This window comes from Hippocampus guttulatus, chromosome 2, assembly GCF_054856545.1.
Source record: "Hippocampus guttulatus isolate MCC_2025c chromosome 2, RoL_Hgut_1.0, whole genome shotgun sequence".
NCBI lineage: Eukaryota > Metazoa > Chordata > Actinopteri > Syngnathiformes > Syngnathidae > Hippocampus > Hippocampus guttulatus.
Genome location: NC_141262.1, coordinates 22030754 through 22056278, shown reverse-complemented (window position 1 = coordinate 22056278; position 25525 = coordinate 22030754). Strand labels below are relative to the sequence as shown.

Here is a 25525-nt window from a genome sequence, read left to right as displayed (position 1 = left end):
AAATATCTTTGCCACTGTGATTTGATGCCATGAGAAAAAGAGCGCTGAGATTGTTTTACCAGCCCGGACGCACTCTGCTGGAAATGCAATCTGATCTTGGGCACAACGCGTGGAATGTGGCTCCAATGAACCGGTGCCATGTTGGGGGCGGCACCGGAGCGTCGACTTTCACCTTAAAAGGCCATCATTTTCTCCAGATAGATGGAGACTTTATTTTTTTTTGGGGCGGAGGGGGGGGGGGCAGTGACGTGGCCAAAACAAACGTTATGTTGCGGTGGAATGCCAAGATCAAGCTGAGCCCATCGCCACTCAAACTGACAAACGGATCCAAACAACACTTGGCGCAGCAGAAAGACCTTCCCTCAAATGCTCATTTTGTTTCACCCATGATGCTCACTCTTGCGGAGAACTCGTTTTAAAGACAAGCCGAGCGCCCGTCGTGGACCTCTGGAAATGCATCCATCCGCAGCCCAAAATGTGTAACGAAGCCTTCCGGAAGCCACTCCGAGGTGCCAACAATGACAAAAGGAGGAAGGGAAAATTGTCCAAAATGGGGAACCACGTTGGAAGAGATTGCTCTCGTGCTTTCCACTTAAATCTACGACATCAGATTGTCTCGTTTGCAAACGCGCAGCTGTGATCCTCTCACAATTTTCCAACACTCCAAGCCAAAGACGGGGAGGGGACAGGCAGCAGGCCGACTCGCGAATAATGACAATCCGCATGTAATTGATGACCATTTATCAAAATGCATTTTCCACAAAAAACGGGTGAAATGGGGAAAACTCTCTCCCAAAAAATTAAAATTATTGTGCTAAATATTGAAAAAAACAGTGAGGGGGGGGGGAATCAACAAATGTTATGCGGATCATTGTTTTGTCATGGGGCACTTCGGAATCACGGCTTCCCTCGGAGAGCCGGCGCAAAATCTCAAAAGTTATTTATTACCCGTGACAATTTGACATTTCGGTACAAATTTCAGCAAGAAGCATGATAGTTGACACACATGGATTGCTCCCGTGGGCCACATAAAATGACGTGGGGGGCCGGATCTGGGCCCCGGGCCTCAAATTTGACACCCACGGGCTAAACAGTCGTGTTGGTGTTTCTGTGCCAACAATTGACCTGGACTTTTGATGATGAGCCCCTCAAACAACACACACGCACACACACATACACACAGAAAGTTGAAAGGTCTGGCCAGAGAGCGTGGCCACATGTGTGCCTTTGTGTCTCCGCTGGCTGATGACGTGTGTGCGCACATGCGCTGGGTCCAGAGTGGTTTGCGTCTGTAGATATCCTCGTCCTTTCTCTCCTTTAATTTACTGGACAAACTATTTGGCTGCGTCCAAATGAGCAGCAGATGCGTCGGCTTGGTGCTGCTGTCAGCAAAAAAATAAATAAAAATGTTTGCACGTGTGTACCTACTGCACATTTGGAGGCTGCGTCCTCAAGCGGCGCAACTCTTGACAAACTGCACTCGCAGCAGCATCAACTCACCTCAGTAATGTCCTGGCTTGAAAAGCCCCACAAAACTTGTTTTCATACCATTTTAAAAAAATGTTTGCTTTATTGAGTACTGGACATCATCCAAAGGTTTGATTTGTGTATAAAATGTAAACTTTAGTGAAACTTGTGCAAATGTTCCAAGTTGGGCTTTGCCGGTTATGCAGGAAAGACCAGGTTTGTCATTGGAGTTGGACTATTTACACGGGAAAGAGAAAGACAAGGCTAAACTGGTCCGGCTGCTGGTGAGCCTCGACCTAGTTTTCTTTTTCCCTTCATCTGGCTCAGTCTCCTCCTCCTCCTCCTCCTCCTCCTCCTCTTCCTCTTCATCACTGTCCTCCCTTAAAAAAAAGTTCTCAGTGAGAACCACAAGTGGCTTTAAACCGTCAAAACAAAAGTACAAATGGTGGACTTTTTCATATCACCACCCTTCACTGATTTGTATGTACACACAATCGTCCTGGCACGTGTGATTTCTGCTCCGCATTCCTTCAACGTTTTATTGTCTGTACATTCTTCGGTCCGGAGTCCAAAACTTAGGATCCCCTCGCAAGAAAAGCAGCACTCATTATTGCTTAAAAAAAAAAAAAAATCCTTCCCGGAGGATTAAAACATGTTCATCAGCAGCCTTGTGTCTTTTAGCCCCCTTAGTGGTTTGCTCTGGCTCAAAGAAGTTGTCAGGTCTTTGTCCCGCCTTTTCACTCTCGTCAAGTTCCTCGCCTGTCAAGCGGTTCTGCGGATCCTTCCAAGCAAAGCGGGAAAAGTCAACTTCCGGACCTCGGTCCTCCTCTGGTTCGCGGATGGTCCTCCCATTTACACCGGCGCTCAGAGGTCCAGTCTGAAGGCGCCAAAGTAGCTGGAGGACTCGTCTGCGTTAAGCATAGTCGGCGATGAGACGGAGACAAAGATTTCGTCACCGGCCCTCAGCTCAAAAAGTCCCCCTTGGTAGACGGAATGGAGGGCGTACTCCGCGTCAGGCGCCCAGCACTTGGTGCCGACCCCCTTCAGAAGCTGCCGGGTGGAAACGGACAGCGTCAGCGAGCTTCGACGCCGCGAGCGGGCCGGCTAGCTTACCTGAATGGGACTCGGGTAGGAGGTCTTCTTGTAGACGCACTGCACCAGCTGGTGGCTGACGCTGCGCTGGTCCACGTCACCGCTGGCGGGCGACGGGTAGCGGAAGTACACCTAGAAGGGACGTGCGGGCGGCTCACGTCGGAAACGTTCAGCGAGTCGACGTGTCGAAAAGAAAAGGAGGCTCACCTGCGAGTACAGGTAGTAGCGGCCGTCCTGGGGAACCCGCAGCCTGCCGTTGCTCAGGGTCATGTTGTGCAGGTGAGCGCCCAAGCTCCTATTGGCCCACGAGCGCACCACGTGGCGGCAGGACTGGTGGAGTCCCGTCTGAGGGTACCCTGTTGGGGGGAAGAGGGACGGAAAGTCTAGTGAGGCCTCATCTCGTCTCACGATTGCCAGTCCCTATGGCTTCCAAATGACATGTCGTAGAGCCACCAAGTTCCCAAGTACTCACCTTGCAAATTGGTGTCCCGCAGGGTCAAATGGGCCGAAGGCCTTTGGACAACTGTGCTCAAGAACTTTGACCCCGAGTTGTTGAAAGAGCGAGGCATGGTTCTGGCCACTGAGATCACATGAAGATACAGCAGTGGTATAACAAAAACACTGGCTCAGAAACAAAGTACGTGTCAGAATGTGTGTGTGCGTGTGTGTGTGTGCGTGTGTGTGTGAGCGCTTACCCATAAAGGTTTGTTTGGAGATGATGTTCTCAGTCACCTGAAAGAAGAAAAAAGTGGAAACAACTTTGATAAAAGCTCAAGATAATACATGAAGGCTAAATTGTTGCAGTCATTGGGCTGTTTCCCCCTTCAAATTGGTTCATTAAAACGTGTGCAGTCACGATTATTTTTTTGGTTTTGATTTATCTCATGAAATCACTGGTGAATGGATTCTTTGGATCGTTTGTTGATGAATCTATTAGTTCGATAAACAATTGAAATATGTTTTTGTGACCTTCCATTATTCATGCATCCATTAGGCCTTGTTGACGGGTTGCGTGAAGTCTTTTTTTTTTTATTTTTGTTTCCCTTGTGCGAAATCCGATTCCATGGCGGTTTGACGTGGCACGCGCGTCTTCCCCGCCAGCCTCCATCTGTTTCCTCTCTCCCGCTTGTTCCGTCATCGTCAACGTCCAAGCGCAGCCGATGCTCACCTTCTTTAGCATCAGTTTGATTTTCACCGACAACCCGGCTGGTTGTTCATACTCTCCTGTGCCCGTCACGTTGTGGGGCGTCCCACGCCATCTAAATCAGGCTTTGGTCATTTCCTTGGTCCGTTCTCTTCATGTTTTCCCTCATATTCCCATGCTAGCTGTTAGCTGCCACTGAGTCCATCCTGCCATGAATTTCCCCGCAAGGCCCTAAAAAGCGGAATGTGATGGATGAGAAGTGAGCTAATGGTGACCTGAGTTGGTGCTGTTAGCAGCTGGCCTTCCTCTCCCACAGCTGACACTCAAGCTGCAAATTGCAGTCGACGCTTCCGGCTTTGGACGGAACGCGCAATAGAAAAAACTCCCCAGAGTGTGGCGGTTTGAGCCCCCCGCTCAGTGGCGGGGTCCGGTGAGAGGCGGCAAACATCGACCTGAGAGACCGATAGTTCCGAGTCATCCCGAAAGGACAAAAAAGAGCTGGGCCGGTGGCAACGGCCCGTTTGAGGTCACAGTGGAATGTGGCGGCTGAGCTGGTTGCTGCAGAAACGCTGAATGGCCTTCTTAGTCTCAGCTCAATCAAGCGGCAAACCCCCCCTCCCAACCCCCGGGTTCGCTGATTATCTCCCTTACTGAATGCGTCTGAAAAAAAGTAATTCAATGAATGAATTGCATGCGTCCCAAAAAAAAATAAAAAATTGAGACAAGGAAGCGATCCCTCGGCTTTTCCGTGACTGTCCCGGATGGAGATGTGAACCTTACAGTCTCGTCTTGTGCTCACCGGTGCGGTCGCTCCCTACTGGCAGACGTTTTGGCCTCCTCCACATGTTTGTGCAGTCTACGGTCTCGCTCGGCAGAGCGTGTCCATCTGGGCTTTGCGTTCCTCAGGTCCCGAGAGCAGAAAATTGCCTCCTCACCCGTGAGGAAAAAGGAGAAAATTGGCCGCACATTTGTTTTTGTGCGAAATAAGGTTTTCATCTTCTTGTGGGCCGCCAGGACTCGTGTAATTCGGGTTGTCTGTCTTCACAAGCCTTAACAAAGCATATTGCTAATTAGTAGATGACCAAAGAGTACAATCCGTCATCAAAAGACAGAAGCTGTGCTGCGTGTACTTCCAGGGCATCCGATCCTGACCAAAGCCAGCAAATAATCACACATCATGAACACCATCAAAGTTGAAGAAATGCTTCTTAGTCATTTATTGCACATGGTTTGTAATTCGTGTCCGCCAGATGAGCCGAATAGAATCTGTTCAGCATCTGGATTGAGCTCCAGCTTCTCATCGTCTCACCATCAAACTTCATCTGGATCGTCTCCCGCGTTCACCCAGTTGATGAGAAAACAAGCGGGATCAATCTTCGACGGCAGATGGCCCCCCGCGCGGGGGTGCGGCGTGATCGCTCGTGGTGTCCCATTAGGAAACCAAAATGAGGAAGAAACCCGTCGATCTACGGATGATTCTTTTGATTCCGCGCCCTCCCGACAGCAAGACTTTTGTGCCCCTGTTTTGGAGATGGACAGGTCTTGACCTCGTGCAACAGGACTTCCTGAGCATGTGGCAGCCATTTATACTCCTTGTGCTGTTCTTGCAAATCAGTTGAGAGTTTTTCGGTCGGCGCGGGCGCATATGCCAATCAAGAAGCGGAATTCCAGCGCAAAAGCAGACGTGAACTTTTTCCACAAGCTTTTTGCGCTTGGACCCGCGGCTCAAAACGTGACACCGCAGCTCTCGCAGCGGGATAACAGCAAAACTGGCTCCATTCCTCCGCTTGCTGTTTATTCAACAAATGAGCCTTTCAACTTTCCTTCCAGCGTGACTTCTCCACACCAGCGTTTCTGTGATCCCGCAACCTCTGGAACCTCAAGCTGTAATAACAACAAATACCAAAAAAAATAAAATAAAATCACGGGGCCTCGCGCAGGCGCAAATTACGAGACCGACTCGGTGCACCACTCGGCCACCATGAGCCTTTCGGGGGCGTCGGCTGCGGTCTTTTGTTTTGGAGGGGCATGCGTCCCCTTGGATGTAGCGAGGTCAGCTTTCTCCCAGCGAGCTCGTAAATACAAGCTGTGACAAGGAGCTGCCTCCTGCTGGTTTTATGGCTCGCTGGATTTAGTGCCGCTCGTGTCTCTCGGGCAGGTGGAGCGGCAAAGAACCGGGGGGGAGGGGGGGGGGTTCGGAGAGGGAAATGAGAGGATGGCTGGGAAAAGGCTGCGACGCCACGGCGAGCGACAAGCAGGCACATGAAGGAACCCCTCTCTCCTGCAGATTAGTGAGCTGCAACCCAATACTTGAATAAACTGCTTGCTCTCGACAGGCCTGGGCTGGCTGTGTGTGTGAGAGAAATACCCTGCGTGTGGGCATGTGTGTTTGTGTGTCTGTGTGTGTGTGTTGGGACAACAGGTTGATGATTAATTAGACACTGGAATAGAGTTCGGAGAAGGAAGCAGGAACTCACAAAAAGCTTTCTTTCTCACGAAGGAATTCATTTAAGTTTCATGTGGACTCTTCTGGTAAAGCACATAAATAGAAACACGGAAGATTAGGTTTTATAGTCTTCTTTCTTGGATACTTTGACAATGAAGTTGTATCCAATCCAATCCAAGCCGAAAAACGGGTCTTGATGAGACAAAGATTTGGACCGGATTCTGAAGTTTATTTTTATCGACTTGCCACTTTGGGGGAATTATTTTTCAATTGCATTCTTGAGTGATTCTGGCGTGGAAGAACGACAGGCCCGGCATTAGCACGGGAGTGCAGACAGGAGCTGGAAAAATTGGATTCCCGATGTTCAAACCGTCCCCAAGTGATGACGCAAACATCGTCGTAGTGAGCTCGCCAGCTACATTCTTAAAAGTAAGAGTGCAACGACTTGGAAGAAGGTGACCTCTCCGGAAGAAGCAAAAACGAGGCGTTACTGGCCGCGACGCTTTCGTTGCGCACTTTAGCTGTACGATCGCTGAGCTCCTCGGCCTTCAATTCAGACGGCGGCATGTGGCCCTATAAAAGTCGTATTTCTGAGTGGTGGCACGGTGGGTGACTGGTTGGCACATCCGCCTCACAGTGCAGAGGTACCGGGTTCAATTCCAGCTCTGGACTCCCTGTGTGGAGTTTGCATGTTCTCCCCCGTGCCTGTGTGGGTTTTCTCCGGGTACTCCGGTTTTCTCCCACATTCCAAAAACATGCATGGCAGGCTGATTGAACACTCAAAATTGTCCCACGGTGTGAGTGTGAGCGCGGATGGTTGTTCGTCTGTGTGTGCCCTGCGATTGGCTGGCAACCGGTTGAGGGTGTCCCCCACCTACTGCCTGAAGACAGCTGGGATAAGCTCCAGCACACCCCGTGACCGTTGCCAGGATAAGCGGTTCGGAAAATCAATGGATGGACGGTATTGCTGAGTCGCCATGAAGTGGGACTGCTTTTTATGGTCATGATGTTGGAATGGAAGGGAATCGGTTCTTCGGTCTGTCTCCGGTTTCTGTTTTGCTCTATGATGTCATAAGATGACGCACAGGTCCGGGCTATTAGGAAAGTAGTACTATCATTTTGTCAAGGAAGTATGTTGAAGTGATACATATCAACTATTCGGACAGCTTTGGATATCTTGAAAGCGCTCAGTTTAGCCTGGGGTGTTTGTAAAAGTTGTTTGCTAAGTCTATTTTTTAAGTGTGGATTTTTTTATCTCTTTGTTAAGAAATGACAGAGGTCTTCTTATAGCTTGACAATTACGACTTTTTTTTTTTTAAACTCAGATCATCTGTAAGCCATTTCTTTTTCACTGGAAGATGATCTCAAAAGCATTCTGGGTGGCGGTCTCAAACTCTTCCGATACAATCGGCAGGCAAAAATCAACTTTTGACGGCCAGTGCCAATTACTCGCGATTGACGGCAGGGCTCGACCTCGACCTTTCCTTTCAGTCTCAGTGAATTACGGAGCATGATTGAAGTGCCTGAAGCATTCAGTAAAAGGTGAAAATGGACTCCCACTCACACCGATGTTGCATATTCCCACGTTACTTCCGTGCACGTCTTCGTTGTAGTGATTGCTCAGGTCCTTTTACATGTTGGCCAGTATAACAATCTGTGTTTGGTGCCTCCCCTGTGCCAGATGTCACCTCTTACCAAAGGTAGTCAATTGTGCAAGTTCTTGTTTTGTGTTTGGTATTCTCTGGATGAGAGCCCATCCCCCCCCCCCCCCCCACACCGTTGGCGTGTGTGCTGATTGAAAGCAGATCAAGTCGTGTTTCCAAAAATATAGAACGTCCTCGGCCTGTTGTGTCAGCTACTTCGCTTGGGGGCAAAACTCGTGTAATCGAATTTGTTTTAGCAGACATTTAGGAGCTCGTCATGTCTTTCCTCCTCTCGCTTTCCACTTGCTGTCTTTTTCACTCGCACATGTCGGGAAAAGTTCGGTCCTGGCCAAACAAGTTAAAAAGAAAGTCAAAGCTTATCATCTCGTGCCCGCGCCATCCGCGCTCTCTCATCAAATCTAAAAATAGGATCAGGTTGAAATCAGCACAAGCTGGCCTCCGGTTGGTCTATTTTGGACATGACAAGGCACCACTCCTTTCGTCCTTAAGAGCCTTAATACAGTACACGCACACACATATACACGCACACTACAAGTGTAAGCTAAAAAAAAAAAAAAGAAGGTCAATGGTGTTTATGTGTGAGTCATGTTTGGCAGCCTGACAGAGGATCAACAATCTCCGAGTCCGTCTGCAGTCAGCAGCGAGACAGCGCTGGAAGCAAAAACATGCTAGCAGCGAGCGTTAGCGCTTGCAATTGGCTCGTCGCGTTTGCCGGAGAGCCTGCGGGGCCTTTTCGTTTTGAAATTCAGTTCACATCAAGTGTGTTCGACCCTCAAAGGAGCCCCTCCGCCCCCAAAGAACCCCCCGTGAACTGCCATGGATCCCTCCACGAGAGTTGTTTTGGGACATTACCTTGGAGATGTAGGCTTTGATGCCTTCGGCTAGCTTGATGCAAGGTTCTCCAAGGAGCTGGGCCAGCTGCTCCGGGATGTCCTGGTCCAGAGCGTTGAGCAAACTCAGACATTTGAGCTCCTCCGTCACCCCCTGACTGCGCACCTGCGCGCACATGAAGAAAAATCTTTCGATCAGATGGACAACAGATTAGGGAAAAGTCAACGTTTGTGTGCTGATGAGGTGTTTCATCAGCCTGACTGTGTCATTGATCATTTACAACAAACTTTCTTGAAAAACTCTCCCCACAGAACCCCCCGCGGTGCTTGAGAGCGCGGCTAACGTTTCCGCTGACCCAGCGTGAGTAAAGATGACACACTTGGGTTTTCTCCTCATTCGTGTCTTCTCGCGTTATGCTGAGCCGCCTGCGGAAATGGGTCAGCAACGGTGGGGGTTGACGAGTTTACAGGAAAGGTTGAGATTTTTCGAAGGAACGTCAGTTGCAGTGACTCAGCCTTCTGCTCTAATGACATTCGCATGGCGGGCGCAGCGAGCGGCTGGGGACGAACGAAAAATATCTCTGTTTTTGTTTCAGTCCATTATTCAGCCGTCTGCGATTGTCCTTTTCTGACAAGCAGCCTGGCTGTTGGGACACGCGTTTCGACTCCATTGTTTTGTTGCTCGGACTCTTCTCCAGATTTCGAGGTGCGAGTAAGCCACGGCTCCGGTACTTTCCTCGCCTCATTGTCGTGCTCAGGAAGCATTTCCTTTATTATTATTATTATTTTTTTAACCTCTGGCAACGGGCTCCCCGTTGTGCTAATCCCTTGGATGAGCAGCGTGCGCCGCTTGTGCTACTTGAAGCGCTAACGCAAAACAGGTGCATTGACAGGAAACATTTATGTTCTCATCTCTTGACCTGAAAGTGCTGACAGTGAAGTTCAGGGGCGGGATCGCATCCGTGCGGTTTGCCAAAACAGCCTCCCTGCTTTCCAAATGTTATTCCGTCCGCGCGGCATCCATTCACCTCGACAAGGCCAGCGGGGAGGGTTTGATCTATGGTGGGAAAGGCAGCAGATAAAGGCGACGGTGGCGCTGGCTGTGTTCGCCCTCAGCCGAAAAAGAACATTCAAAGAAAAAGCCGCAGTATCAGTTGTCAGACCTGTAGCCAGGGGGCCAAATTTGGCCCACCGCATCGTTTTAGGGGTCCCACTCAAGCAAATTAATGTTTCTGGCTAATTGGACTTGTTCTTTTCATTCTGCCACAAAATTGGTCGTGGTCACTTTGATCAACACCATTGACGCAAATGGCAAATTTTGCAGTCACTCAGTGCTTTGCAATTATTTTTCTGTTAAGCCCAAAGGAAGAGAAAAATATTTTGCGCCCACCCAACTCTCTGCCGCGTCGATAAATGGTATCATTTGTCCGTAAAATTGTTCTAAGTGCGCCTATGCAAAACGTATTCTTAAGAATTTTTAAAAACAATAATAAACAAGGAATTTTAGATCATTTCTACAACGAAGAATATTTTTTCATCTCTCCCCACTTTTCCTTTTCGTCCCTGGTTAAATATTTTTCCATGATGTCTTTTAAGGGTGCAAAAAAAAAAAGAATATCAAGAAACACCTTTGTGCTAATATTCCATACACACACTCTGATAATGACAGCACCACTGCCACCTACTGGAATGGATGTGCAATTACATTTACATTTTGCTGGAGTAGCCCCCCCCCCCCAAAAAAAAAATAATGGGGGGTCTGCCCTACTATTTGAGAGGAACTGCAGTCGCTCAATGTGCGCTTCGTTTCGAAACATGCTTTCAGTGAGTTTTGTAATTAGTTACATCCGGATCATCTTACTCGGCTGCTTTTCTGTCGTGAGGATTGATCAAGCCAAGACTCGTTCATTCAAGTGATGCTCTTCGTACTCTCAGAGTGAAGTTCCAGAGTGAAGGGCTTTTGTTTTTGTGTGTGTGTGTGTGGGGGGGGGGGGGGGGATGATGAAAACATCCAGAAAAGAGACTTCAGAAAGTGCAGGTGACGCTGCAGGTGAACATTTTTGCCCCGCTCTTCAACTCATGCCAACCCTGACAAGCTCTGCCGTCTTTTGGCCACTGATGAATTGATGGATCGAATTGATTGGAGCTATTCATGCCACTCTGAAAAATTTCCACTGGCACCGTTCGCGTGCAATGCATATGCCTGATACGTGGATGTGTGGCTGCTGACCGCTGCCAAACCACTTCTAACTTTGTACTCCCACTGTGAGCTTTTCCCTCATTTAGTTTTCCCCATCAAATGCCGGGAGACAACTTATGTCTGTGGCAATACAGTGGCCGGAGTTCTTTTTCAGAGAACTGTTGAACGCTGTTTGCCGTTCCTTAATCAACCACCGGGCTACTTTTTGTCCACACACTGATGGGACGTCACCACGGCAACCAGAGCAAACCAGCTCATATGAGGGCTGGATGTCGTGGCTCCAACTCTCTCAGGAAATCGTGAACAATACCTCCCTGTTCCCCACCCTGTGGTGCGCGCACGCGCGTGTCAGTGACAAGCGCACCAATAACGTGTATGTTACACGAAAGTGCACGTCTAAATTTAGAGTCCTTGCTTGGTCTGTCCCACTGGCCTGCTGGATTTCAGTTACGTGACCCCTCTCAACTCTGGCTAAGCCACTCAAATGAGAGCTGTGCACTGCCAAATGCACACGCACGCACACACACACACACGCACGCACGCACACAGGGTTTGCAGTGCGCTTTCCAAGCAGCCCTCAGAGATACAGTATACTTTTCGGGTTTTGGTGTCCAGCAAAGGCCAGCCAAAAACAGGCCGGATTGAGGGTGGAGAGGGTGAACGAACACACACACACACACACACACACACACACACACACACACACACACACACACACACACACACACACAAACATACGTTTGCATGCGTGTCCGTGGGCACAGCTGGACTCGTGGCATAAATCACTTTGGCCGAAGACAGAGAAGCTCAAGTGTGTCGAAGTGACAGCAAACATGGGAAGAGTCCCACACGGCTGCGTCACGCACACGCCAGTTGCACACGTGAGTCCCCAAGTGCACACAGAACCTTTCTGACATCAGAAAAAAAATCTGTTTTTGTTTTCCAGTTCACGATATGTATAAAAGTTTAGTGTGCGCTGTTGGAAGCCTCAATCTTTAATGCGTCCGTTCCCCAAACTGTTCTTTCTTGACTGTGGAGATCCACGAGAGGGTTAATCAACAGCGCCTCCATCATCGGTGCCGTTAACGATCTGTTGGACGTGCGTGCGTGCGTGCTGAATTCCCAATAGAGACGCTTCAATGTGGCGCGCACGTGTCTGCTTTGCGTGTTTAACGAGACTCCAGCGCACGTCCGCGTCGACTCAGGAATGCCGTGAGCGGCCAAACTGGTCTCAAGATGTCTTTTGTCTCCACCTGTGTGCTTGTGAGCGCACACGCGCACCCACACAAACACGCACAAATGAAATGAGACCACTCCCGGGCCTTGGCCTGTTGACTTCTGACTCGCCATTGTCAGCCACGCTGCTTTCGTTTATGTTTTGATGGTGACGCAGGGTGGACTTTTCTTTTGTGGCCATCGAGATAACCATTCATATCTGACGCTCAAAGGCCAAAGGTCGGCGTACGCTTCTGGTAAACGGGCCGAGAACGAGGAAATAGCTGACAAATGGGTCAGGCCTTTCTTGTTTGTCGCGCGCCAGCAGCGTGGATCGACATCTTGCATCTCGGCCTTTTCCAAATAATGCAAAAGCGTTTCCTGCTAACGATCGAGTCCAGTTCACACCATGATGGCCTATCATAGCAAGCACCGCCAACCCTGCAAATATAGCGAAACTCCGCTACAACGAAACCTACATGGGCGAAAATACTCCCAAGTGTGAAAAAATGTTCATGCATGAAAGCCATTCCCACTTTTGTGCTCCCTCTATGACGAAAAGTCCCCCTGTTCCGTTATACGAAATCTTTTTCTCTGCTCTTGCCTCGCAATGAGATTCACTGCAACGAAAACAGGCCTTCCACAAAAGTCTAATCCAATCTCAACATGCCACAGCGACCTCTATTGCTTTGTTCGGAAACGGCAATAGCAACTGCCACATTGGTTTACACATGCGCAGTAGTCCAGGAAGTATTTGTTATTAGTTTCAGACGTAGGACGAACGTTGCATTGCTGAAATGGCTACGAAACGGACCTTTGCAGACCAAGGAGTTAAGGAAAAAAAGCATTCACGCTTAAATTCACGCTCAACCCGTATTGTTTTGTGTTTTTTGTTATTGTAAAGTGTCCTTGGGTGTCTTGAAAGGCGCTTATAAATAAAATCTATTATTATTATTAAAGACAGGACAAAAGTAATAAAATTGAAAGATGAAGGAAGCAAAGTAAAAGACATTATGCAAGAAATTGATGTCAGTGAAAGTGAATGCTGATTGTAAATTTTGCAACTTCTTTCCCATTTTTTTCTTTCTACACTGGCTATATGAAGTGTCAAATAAGTGTACACTCATATCTATGCACTATGTATTCGAATAAAAATAAAGTGTAAACACATACGTTTTTTTGTGTGTGTATGTGTGTGAGTGTGTGTGTGTTTACATCTGAGATAAAATTTGCTACAGTGAAAAGCCCCCTGTTGTGAAAAAATTCTTGCTGCAAACATGATTTCGTTGTAGAGGAGTTTCACTGTATGCCCCCTAGTGGTCATCACATCACAGTTGTAAGATTGAATGGCAGAAGAGTGACATCTTTGTGCCTCTGTGCTCGCTTGATGTTGAAAGCCAAAGCCATGACGTGTTCTTCTCGGTAATGCTAACGTTTAGCATTCCCACAACTCAGAACGACCGAGGAAAGCGAGTTAGTGATTCAGAAAGAGTGTCATCACTTTGCTAAGTTAAGTACTTTGGCTTCCTACGTGGAGCTCACCAGCGGCTATGGGGACAAAACCGATAATGGTCTGCTTTGTGAGTCCCAGACCTTCAGGCCGTTTCGGACATTCCGGACCTTCTGCCCTCCATGAGGTCCGCTGGCCAGCCTGTGGGTGGGCCGCTGTATCTCAGGCGGGAATTTTATGGGGTGTGACCCCTGTGGCTGCACAAATGAGCCGGTCATAAATGTGATTTGAGATGTCTTGTTTAGTGAGTGCCATTGCCTGCTCGCGCACTCTCCACGTGGTTGGCCGAAAGTGCTCGCTCCACGTGATTGGCTGTGTGCCACCTGACACATTTGTAAACGCCATCAAAGCCCCCCGCATTCACCCACGCGCACAAAGTGACAATTGCACTTGTTTGCAGCAGTGTCAACGCTGTAAATCTGGCTGAGTGCCTTTTATCAGGGCTTGTTGACGGACAGATGGAGCAAACAAAGTGATAACACACACGGAGAAACACACAGACACAGGCTTCCTCGCCCACACGCATGCGCTAATAGGCCTTCCCACAAGGAAACGCAAGTATTCCGATTTTCTGACATCATGTGTGCAAGCTTCTTTGCTCTGGTCAAGTCGTTGTTAGGTTTTCCCATTTGTGTTGTTCAATCAGAGTATCCAAATGACATGATGTGGGGGAAAAAACATGAAGACTATTTCTAGAAAAGGGGAGAAGGTGCTCTCCATTTACACACCCAGTCATCCAGCAGTTACATTGTTGTTGTTCATTTGTATTTTGTGCACGCATTGTATTCATTCTCTCCCGTGACCACAATGTCGTTCCCATAAAATGGACTTGTTTACTTTCAAACTCAGCCCAGAGCAGAAGTGTCATCACGCATGTTTCGATCATGACGTCTCCGTTCCACTGGCGAGCGAAAGGAGACTTTGATTCTCTCCTCTGTCATTTATAACTGCTTCAAACAACAAGGCAGGGATAGTTATTACGGTTGTATGACTGTCCATGTTTTATGTTACGTGTCCTGTGACATTGTTTTGTTATTTTATGTTAACCGTTTTGTCAAGCGCTTTGTTATGGCTGCAGCTGTTATGAAAGCGCGATACAAATACACAGGTGTTGTATAAAACACTGAACCCTGGCCAAGACGTAAGTATAGTGTGTGCACAAAATACACAATAGAATAAAATGACTATAAAGGTGTGCTCATTTTGCTGACCTTGATAACCGAGTTGTTGACGGGAATGACAATCAAGGCACAAATGAGTATTTTGGGTGCACATGACATCTATTTTGTGGTCACACTTGAGTCTTTTTGTGTCCACAAATGAGCATGTTGTCCGACCATATTGTGGGCACAAGTCACTTTTTTTTCCCTCTCCGGTTGGATTTATGACAGTGGATAAAATGCCTTGAGGAGTGTTGTCCTTGGTCTACGATTTGTTCCAGAGAAGAATTCTTTGACCTGTATGTACTGAATGAAATCACTTCTGAAAATGATTTGCTTTTTTTTTTTTTTTTCCTCTCACTGCCCAGCGGCCATTTCCCGTCACGGCTGGTTGTAAGACGGCCCTGATGATAAGACGACCCCCTCTTTTTCAAGACTCAAGTTTGAAAAAAGACTTTTTGAACACCAAATTCATTTTTATACAGAAAATAATTACAGTACATCTGAAACAAATGATTATAACAATATATTTGAGAGAAAGAGCATATTATTTTGCCTCATTCAAATCTCAAGTGCAATCAAGTGCGTTCGTAAATGAATGGCTTCTGGTTTTTGAAATGTAAATGACATCATAACTTCTCCTCAGCTGCCGGTGAACCTGGCCGATCTTCGACCCACTTTTCTCCAGATTGTCGCTACATTTCTCCATTTTGTGTTATCTCTTCTATTATTTTCTTCTCTTTTCCTCCTTGCCGCTATTTTTTATTTTTCTTCTTCGTGCTACCGCTATTTTTATTTTTATTCTTCGTGACGGGTTCGCTTTGGCCTGAGGAGTCAAGTTCAGCATTCGCTTCAATGATATCTGGCGCCACCTAGCGACGTGAATGGGTATAATGTCTAGACCCCGAATATAAGACGACCCCCACTTTTTCAGTCTTGTTTCAATGCAAAAAAACACCGTCTTATATTTGGGCCAATACGGTATATTGGATCATTTGTTCGTCAAAATATGCCTTGACGGCAACGTGCTCATGATTGGGGAGCTCCGATATATGTCGAAAAAGGTTTCTTGTAACTATTGGATGGAATATCTTCATGTCATCATGTGGTTTGCGTGCTGCTGCTGCCCTACTTGCTTTTCCTCTCGCCCCCCCACTTTTCGATTCGCTACATCCTTTGCGGCGTGCGTGTCGCTTGAATGGACTTATACTGCGACTTTGCTCACAGTTGGTGGCACGCCACATTTGTTTGGTGGCAATGCTCGAAAATTCCTCCTTGTCCCGTGTTGTTGTTCTCCACGGGCTGCCCTTGTTTGTTAATAGGAGGGGGTACATTCAGACAAGGGGTGGGGGGAATTCCCCAACAAACACACATGCTCAAGCCTCATGCTTTTCATGAGGCCTGAGCATGGCCTGAAAACAAGTTCGGGGCCGAATACACAATATGCGCACTGTTATTTAAAGAACAAGTTTTGTGCATGCGTGTGTGTGTCCACTAGACTGTGACTGAGCGTGTCACTGCGTCGCTTCGCAGTCAGTGAGTCAGTGAGCGTGGTGGCGGGCTTTTGGCAAATTAGCGTTGCGCTCGGAATAATAAAGATACAGAAGGCCGTTGGTTCCACCGTTCCCTTCCGGGGTCTTATCACGTCACATGCGCCCTCCCCGTGTTAATGAGGACAAAAACAAGATCGTCCTCGTCCTTCCGCAGCCTGCCCTGTCCCATTGCGCCGCCGAGCGTCTTCGCACAGCTGGGCTCATCTTCCGAGATGTGTAAAATGTGATTGGATTGAGAGTGTGGGAGTCGCAAGTCCAGCATCGAATACAAAAATGGCACCTTTTGATTTCTTTTGCTTTCCGCTTGCCCAAGAATGCTTCCAGATGGACTCGCCACCTCTACAAACTTTTGTTTTGATTGCTCGCTGTGCAGAAAAAGAGTATTTCTTCGTGTGTTTCTTCTATTTCAAGATGACGCCATAGTTGGCACCCGGTCTGCGAGAGCTCTGCTTTTTTTTTTGTTGTTTTTGTCTTTTGTTTTATGCGTGTGGTGTTCGTTGTCCTTCATGTGGACACGGTAGGGACTGTTTTCAGCATTTTTTTTCCCCATGGCATTTGTCGAAGGAGAAGAATCTGTGCTTGATGCTTGTGCCTTCGTGGCAGCATGCGTGTACCAGCACTGATTTTGATGGTGCGGGGGGTTCGGGCGTCGGCGCTATTCGACTAGCGCCGCTTCATTACCCGAGGCGCTTGTGTAGAAGGCAGCATTTTTCACAGCCCTGTTTTGTTCAGCGGAGATGTCGCCGCTATTGGACAGTGTGCGTTGGTGCAGCTGGATGGATGGCTAGTGGAGCTGAGGATGATGAGAGATGAGCATCGGCACATAGCGCCGCTTGAAGTTGCGGCGGATCTAAATGGGACAGGAGTGAACCACTCTCTCATTTTATTATATTTTATTTTATTTTATTTATTTGGCAATGGATGCTACAGCTTCTTGTTCACTTTCAAACTCAGCTTGCAGCAGACGTGTCGGACATCATGCCCGTTTTGATCATGAGGTCTCTGATCCGCTGGAGAAAGGAAACTTTGATTCTCTTCTCTTTCATCTTAAAGCGCTTCAAACCACAAGGCGTATGCGGGAATAGTTAAGATTATATGCCAGTCCGTGTTTTATGTGATGTGCACATCTTTATTTATATAGCGCTTTCACAACAGGTGCAGCTGCTAACAAACAGAACAGTTAACATAAAATAAAATCATATAACACAACACATAACATAAGACACGGACAGTCATGCAATCTGAAGCACTTTTACTGCATGGCTTTGTTGTTTGAAGCAGTTATAGATGAAAGAGGAGAGACTCATAGTGTCCTTTCACCGGTTAATCAAAGACATCATGATCAAAATGTGCACGCGTCTGCTACAAGCTAAGTTTGAAAGTAAGTAAGCAGCTGTAGCGTCCTTTGACCAAAAAAAAAAAAAAAAGCGATTGGTTCAGTTCTCCTGTCCCATGTAAAATTCCAAGCGGCTCAGTTCCAAATACGCATCAGCACTCCGCGCTGACGCTCCTCTCTCCTCATCCTCAACTCCACAAGTGCAAATAAAGATGTAGTGTATTGTCTACCACTGTGATTATTTTCCACAAATGAGCTCCAGTGCGGGGGAAACACATGATCTTAGAATGACTTCAGGAGAGAAAAATGTGCCGAGCCGACGTCCGTATTTCACTTGACTTTGGACGAGCAAAAAGTGTGGAAGTGGCGTTGCAAAAAGTTCTTACCTGCGAGATGGACATGTTCAGGTAGACGAAGAGCCCCGTGGTGGAGGCCACCTGCAGGACCACCACCACCGCCACCACCAGGGCCACCCACATCTTGGACGGCGCTTCCCGCCGGCCCGCGCCGCCGCTGGGCCCCCCGGTCGGAACCATCATGTAGGTCGTGGACTCGCTGCTCGCCGATCGGAAATAATCCTGCTGTTGCTGCTGCTGCTGCTCGCTCGGGCTGGCCATGACGCCCCCACACCCCGCGCATCGAACCCAGGGCACAATGACAAAGCTCACGCTTAAATGTCCATGCAAAAAAGAGGACACCAGCTCAAAGCGGGAATGTGGCCATGCCTGTCGGAGTGGACGAGTGGAGTAGCCTGCAGGACGAGGCTGCGAGCAGCCGCAGAGGGGCTGTCTTAACCTCTCCGTCACCCGGGGGGAGGGCGGGGGAGGAGGAGCAGCAGCAGCAGCGGCGGCGGCAGCAGGGAGGGCTCCGAGCAAACAGCTCACAACTTTTCCACCCTTTCCCCTGGTGAAAACTTGCTTGCTGTGTCAAACTGTTTGTCGGAAATGTTCTGCCTCCCCACTTTCGAGCAGCAAGTGTGACAGACAGGTGGTTGTATTTAGGTCACAGCGCACATTTCTGCCATCGCTTGAGTTTTCTTTTGGAAGGACTTTAAACATGCTGGGACACATCGGGGCCACATGAGAATACTCCAGTTCTCTAAGTTGATGGGAGACGTCATTTCTACTGCCAAACGGAATTCTTTCATACCCATTTACTGGTTGATTTCAAGTAATTCCATGTGTGAATAAATTCCATTATTTGTTGACAATATATTTCTTTTGTGTTTGTTCTCGAACGTATGAGAACTGAGGTGCCGGCTTGGCCTGCGTGGTGTGGGATGACTTGGGGCAGGAGAGTTGTTAAATGGTGAAAGGTACCTGAATAATGCAAGATGAAATATAGCTGGGGGGCGGGGGGGCTGAACAAATCTGTAATTGTTGTTGGCAAACGGATGACTTGTCATGGCCAGACACGGGTCCTGACTTAAAGCCTCGGGACATTTTTCTTTGTGAGAACCTGAAGTGCGGGTAGGAAAAGTTAGGTCTTGCATCCCACAAGAGTTTCTGGTGAAATCCCTTGATGGCATTCCTGGGTGGCTTGGGAGGCTGGGAGCCAAGTCCTTTGTCTTTATCAGATTTGAATTGAATTCATTTGTTGGAAGAATCCATAAAGAACAAAAAAAAAACATGCAATTTTTAGATCTGCCTTTTTGTGGGATGCGATTTGCCAGCGCTTCTGCGCAACGTGAGTGACAGGTCACGCCTCGACAGGGTTGAACATGCGCTTGTGTTGTCACGGATTCAGCAGAGAGAAGCCAGGCGAGCTGAGCCAAAAACATATTGCAGACGCTGATGATGTTTTGGGTGATGAGTGGTGGGGAAAGTTTTGTGTGTGTGTGTGTGTGTGCGTGTGTGTGTGTGCCTGTTTGGAGTCTGCAAGGTCGCACGCTGGACCGCAGACACACTCAACAAGACCGCCCTCAACACCTGCGACACCGCCTCAGGTGCTTTTTGGTCAGGACGGAGAAAACATGTTGATTTCCAGAGATCGGATCAAGTCTTAAGCCTTCAAGTGTCAAGCAGGTCACTTTGTCTCGGACAAGTCATGTCCCAAAGCAAGTCATCTTATGAAGCCAGTATCTTTTCTACATAAAGACAGAGGACCTCTAAAGTTGAATAATAATCATAACGTAGGCCAAATGAATCGAACTAGGACGTGTGCACAGTACCCCATCTCGTCTCAAGTTATCACCGAAGTCCAAGTCGTGCATCAAGTCTTTATAGTTTGTCACAAGTCATCAAAACAGTGACTCACTTGAGCCACTGTGTGTCTAAATCACTGGTGTCCAAGTCAAGGCCCGGGGGCCAGATCTGGCCCACCACAATATTTTGTGTGGCCCGCGAAAGCAAATCAAGCATATCAAGTTTTCCATGATGCTTGCTAAAGGCTCAACCAAAATTTCAAATTGTCATATGTAATCCATAATAACATATGATATTGCAAACATTTTCTCATTACCAAACCCCTTATTAAATTAAATAACATAAAAAAAGTTGAAACAAGCTATTATTCTTGACTTCTGATTTTGAAATGAGTTATCCATCAATTTTTTTGTGTGCTGTGTATGTAATATGGGGAGGTGAATGAACATTTATATGGTTTCACAAAATTCACCATCATAACGGCCCTCCAAGGGAAACCGTAACTACAATGTGGCCCGTGACAAAAAATGAGGTTGACACCCCTGTCCATGCAAGCTTCGTCGAGCGACACAACCTTTTTCCACCATAACCTAATTCAAAGCATGGCCTCCTCTAACTGTTGCACTGACAATTTTTGGCCACTAAAGTGCTATGGGAGATAATTCGGACTGAATTAGAGCATTTTGCCTTTTCCCATCAAATTCAGCGTGCGATTATGGCGTGAAATGGAATGATTTGTTTGTTTTTTGTTTGTTTGTTTATTGAACATAAAACATATATACAGTAATAATTTGACAGAAAATAAGGTGGATAAAAAAAGTAAAAAGAAAGAAATCAATCTTCATTCAACACAGTTATTATGTTCAAGGGAGTAGGAAGAAGTAAAAAACTTATCTAGTCCTACCCCGTTATGTGTTTATATCTAATAAATCATTTTTATATCAATCAGAAAAGAAAAAAGTAAGAAGAAAGAAGTCTCCATTAAGGCTTATACTTTACCCTTAACCGTGATATTTTTTCAACTTTTGGTTTGTATCGGGATTATATACTTCCACACCCTGACACTCTTGTGTCAATTTTCTCTTGTATTCATAATGGATATTTATATACCTTTCTCTATTTATCAATTTAGTTCTGTTTTATCATTATATTTAATGTTTTGAATTTATCATTTTAACTCTGATTGATGTAGGTTGTTTGTACTATTTTTTTGAATTTGTTTTTGAACTCAGCAAGCGATTTACTCATTTTCAGGTCCGTTTCGAGATTATTCCACAGATTAACACCTTTGATAGATACACTTCTTTGCTTGATGTTTGTTCTTGTTTTGAGGTTTTTGAATAAGTTGGTACCTCTTAAATCATAGCTGCTTTCTCGAATTTCGAAAAACCTCTGAATGTTTTGGCAGAGCAGGTTATTGTGTGCTTTGTACATTAATTGGGCGATTTTAAAGTCAACCAGGTCATAAAATTTCATCGTATTTAATTTGATAAATAGTGGATTTGTGGGTTCCGTATATTTTGATCTATTAATAATTCAGATTGCTTTTTTTTGTAGGTTGAGAATAGGGAGTGTGTTTGTTTTGCAGGCATTTCCCCATATTTCCACACAGTAGGTCATATATGGTAATAATAATGAAGTGTATAATGTGTACAAAGATCTCTTATTTAGCAGTTCCTTGGTTTTGTAGAGGATCCCTACGGTTTTGGCTATTTTTCTTTTTACGTTATCGATATGTGGCTTCCAACATAGTTTTGAGTCTATTACTAATCCGAGAAACTTGGTTTCATACGCTCTTTCTATCTCAATTGAGTTTACCATAATTTTAGCTTGGTGTTTGATTGGTCTTGTGCCAAAAACAATTAACTTCGATTTTTTCAGGTTAAGTGACAATTTATTTCTGTCGAACCAGTTTTTAAATTTGTTTAATTCGTTTTCTACGGTTGTCAGGAGCTGTTTCAGATTTATTCCAGAACAGTAGAAAGTTGTATCGTCAGCAAATAGGACACATTTAAATTGTTTTGAGACCTTGCAGATTTCATTTATATATAAGATGAATAGTTTTGGACCACGCACTGACCCCTGAGGAACTCCGTGAGTGATTTTCAGTTGATTCGTTTTTTTATTGTTGAGTTGCACGTACTGATATCTGTTTTCTAAATAACTTTTTATCCATTTATAAGCTACACCTCTAATGCCATATCTTTCTAGTTTTTTCAATAATATACTGTGATCTATTGTGTCAAAAGCTTTTTTTAGATCTAGGAAAACCCCAACAGTAAATTCTTTGTTGTCTATATTAGTGGCTATTGCTTCCACAAACTCCATAACTGCCATTGAGGTGGTCCGTTTTTCCCTGAAGCCATATTGATTCTCACTTAACAGCGCATGCTTTTGTATAAAGCTATCAAGTCTGCGAGAAAATAGTTTTTCTAATATTTTTGAAAATTGTGGTAGTAGTGATATTGGTCTATAATTTGTAAACCGATGTCTTTCTCCACTTTTATAGATTGGAATAACTTTAGCAATTTTCATTTTTGATGGAAAGATACCAGCTTTGAATGACAGGTTGCATATGTGCGTGAAAGGTCGCACTACATATTCTATAATCTGCTTTATTATTGTCATATCAATATTAAAGCAATCAGTTGACTTTTTATTTTTAAAAGTTTTTATATTTGATACTTCTTCTTGTTTTACAGCAGTAAGGAATGACAACCAATCAGAAGCTTCTCAATGATTTGTACATGTCCCTGAAGTTATTCACTGCAATGGAGACACCACATAAGCTAACAGCTAGCCTCGCTTCTTCTTCGTCTTCTTTGTACTTTGTGTTAATCCGAATGACATCGAGCTGCCCCTCGCAGGTCACTCTTAGTACGGCAACAGACCCTCTACTTGTTTTGGCGTGTGGAGCGTGTTCTGTCAAGCACTAACAACACACTCCCCCCCGCCCCCCTGCACGTGAAGGCTAAGACTTTCAAAATGTGTTCGTGCTGTTTGTGTGTGGCTCATCTGTGAGTCTCAGTCCACCTATTTGACTGAGCGTCGTCGTCTTCAGCCTCTTTTCAGTCCAAGTTTGCCTGGCACCTTTTCTGCATGCATGCATTCCCAATAAAACGTGTCGGTGCTTGCAGAGTTGCACGGCCAGCAGGCGCACAATACCAATCATCACGACCTGACTGCACGCACTAAATTACAATGCAATTCGAGGAACTTCCATCGCCTGAGCCACAAACGCCAGAGGCGTGCAGGCGGAAAGCTCTCCGTGCTTCAGTGAGGCTTGTTAGCGGCTACAGACACAAACACTCGAAAGCCCCCCCGCAGCTAATGCAGACAGTGTGTAATGATTTGATTTCATTCAACACAATAACAATGAAACAAATGACTGTCTACAGTTTCTTTTCTTCTTCTTCTTACTTGAGCCGAACAAAAGCCCCGCCCCCAAAGGATGTCCACGTGCACTAGCCTCAAGTCATCGTTTCCAGACGGTTCTCCTGTGCTGCCACCTCGTGGCCAGTCTGTAAAAGCAAAACACACGGAGCTTCCGCTTATCAAAGTGCGCTCTCTTTGGATGAACTTTATTGAGAATGCAAAACACTGCAATGACGTCACGTGTCGCGTTATAGGATTTAAACACGATGAAGTGAGGAGGTGATGATGCTTTCAGCCAGCTGGCGAGCGAGTACATCAACTGCGTCTCGGTTAGTCGCTCGGTCGCCCCCTCGGCTGCTTTTGGCTTGCAGGAGCACACCGATTATGTCACGGGCCAGGCAATCTGCGAAGGTCTCCACGGCGGGTGGATTGGACCGAAGCTGCGATTCCTTTACGTGTCCTGGGATCCCGTTGGGATTTTCAGTCAAGGCCTTCATCGTGGCTTTCTGTCAACATGGAATCTGTGTCAAACACATCGAGCGTGTGTGCGCCTCTAAGATGCAGCCGCGACCTCGCCCCGAGGTCAGAAGCAAAATTGGTGACCGCCCCCTCCCACCAATGTGCTCGACTCTGTGTGATGTTTGGGTCATCTCTTAAATTCCTTTAATTTTTACCACGTTAATAACACATTCTAATAATGCTTCCCTAGAGGCTCCAAACTGCCCCTTAGCTGGCATAAGCCTGTGGCTGGTTCTCACTGCAACTGAAAGTGCAAGTGGAACCCTCCTACCGCAGCTCATCCACACACAGCCCAAAGAGGAACCTCATTTGTTTTATCACTCCAAAGCATCTTCCCAAACATCAGCAGCAGACCACATTACTGCTTATCAAGTACACGTGGAAGGACCGGGTGGCTGAGGTGAAGGCCAGTCCCCTAAACTTGCTCTTTGTAAACACTTACCCTGTACGGGGACCTGGTTTTTGGTCCCTGTGAGTGATGGCGAAAATATACAGTATGCCCCGAAGACCTGAACACACACACACACACACTTGTCCTCTAAGAAGATTATTATATATTATTATAGAAAAGCCCAAATAGTCAAATCCAACTCACCGGAAGTTTTCTTTCACTGCTCACGCGACGCTTGTTGTGTCAACGAGTGTGAACGCAAACCACCAAGCTCACTTCCTGAGGCATTAACAGGAAGCACACACACTGAGTGTCTGTGTGTACATCAATACACTTGATGTTGTTAGAAACAAAGCGAGTGCTGTATCCATTGTATTTGTGTCGTCCTGATCCCTCTGACTTGCGAGGCCTTTTTAGAACAGTTTGGAAATCGACTGGAGTGTCATCTTGTGGAGAACACGTCCACTTTGATGGAGTCACTCTGCACTTCATGAGCACCAGCGAGCGGGAACAATTTCCGCAAATAGCGGAAAGTTCATGGCAGGCTTGCACTCCTTTGCCTCCTGATGGTTGCAAGTGCGCTGAACAAGCAGGAGGTTTCATGTTGTGTTTTTCTGGTGCAACCCATGGTGAGTCTGGACAAAAAAAAACAACAACACATGAATGAATCCAGATGTGGCTCTGTGTGTATGGTGTTCTCAAGTATCTGCATGCCAACACTCTTTGTTCCTAGATCGAGAGCCTCAAGTTGGTATCATGCCGACCGTCATCGAGGGAAGCATCTCAGTTGACGTCACGTTCTGGTCTAAAATAAGATAAGAAAACATTTATTTCTCTCACAATGGAGAAATTCCCAAAAGGAAATTTCAATCTTGGACCTCTCTTCTCTCATCCCAAACATCTTAAAAGTTCAATCGTCAACATCAAGTTATACTATTTGTGATTGTATTATTTCATTTATTTATGTTCTATATACATATGTAATGTACATCACGTGGTATTGATCCTTGTATTTGGCTTTTTTAGGCTTGCTTTTATTTTTCCTTGTTTTGCTCAGTAGAAAGTAGTGTAGACGGCAAATTGCGTGACGTCGTATTTAATTGCGGTCATCGCGAAATGACATCAGCAGAAAGCTCCGGGGGAAAGGTAACGAACAGCATATTTTTAGCTAACATTTGGCTTGTTAAAAAGTTAAAATGCCATTTTACGAGAGGCAGATTTCGTTAGTCACATGTTCAAACCTAAATAAATTCCTATTGGCTGTTTCCACAACGCAGGCTCCTTGTGCGCTTGGAAATGAAACCCATTCTCCCGAATATTGCATATATTATTAAAAGTTACCTTTATTTTTTCTCCCAACACATCTGCATTTGGATTAAGTTCCATCCTGTTTACTAACCCAATGAGTAGCACCAATCTGCTGTGTTGTTTCTTGTTCGGCATCGAAAGCGGTATGACCGATTCTCGCCATTCTTCGGA

The 25525-nt window shown here is 46.3% G+C and overlaps 1 protein-coding gene and 1 long non-coding RNA gene across 5 annotated transcripts; both read right to left on the bottom strand.

Annotated features, from left to right (window-relative positions):
* Nucleotides 1-1550: 1550 nt before the first annotated feature.
* tnfsf10l (TNF superfamily member 10, like) lies at nt 1551-18402 on the bottom strand. Of its 4 annotated transcripts, none has more exons than XM_086101951.1 (8): nt 18004-18402; nt 9564-9700; nt 8666-8809; nt 3255-3291; nt 3032-3139; nt 2767-2942; nt 2581-2691; nt 1551-2517 (listed from the first exon to the last, which is right to left on the bottom strand). In XM_086101951.1, exons 1-8 carry the CDS (start codon nt 18254-18256, stop codon nt 2332-2334), a joined length of 1152 nt encoding a protein of 383 aa, XP_085958077.1. In that variant the 5' UTR covers nt 18257-18402; the 3' UTR covers nt 1551-2331. The 4 variants fall into 4 exon arrangements, with proteins under 4 accessions (XP_085958077.1, XP_085958085.1, XP_085958095.1 ...); XM_086101959.1 differs by having other exon boundaries at nt 2767-2915; nt 18004-18400; XM_086101969.1 differs by lacking the exon at nt 9564-9700 and having other exon boundaries at nt 18004-18400.
* A 4924-nt stretch (nt 18403-23326) lies between these two features.
* On the bottom strand, nt 23327-25515 carry LOC147208917 (uncharacterized). Its single transcript, XR_015099004.1, has 4 exons — nt 25388-25515; nt 24251-24851; nt 24098-24164; nt 23327-23642 (listed from the first exon to the last, which is right to left on the bottom strand). It is a non-coding gene; the product is annotated as an uncharacterized LOC147208917 (long non-coding RNA).
* Nucleotides 25516-25525: the final 10 nt, after the last annotated feature.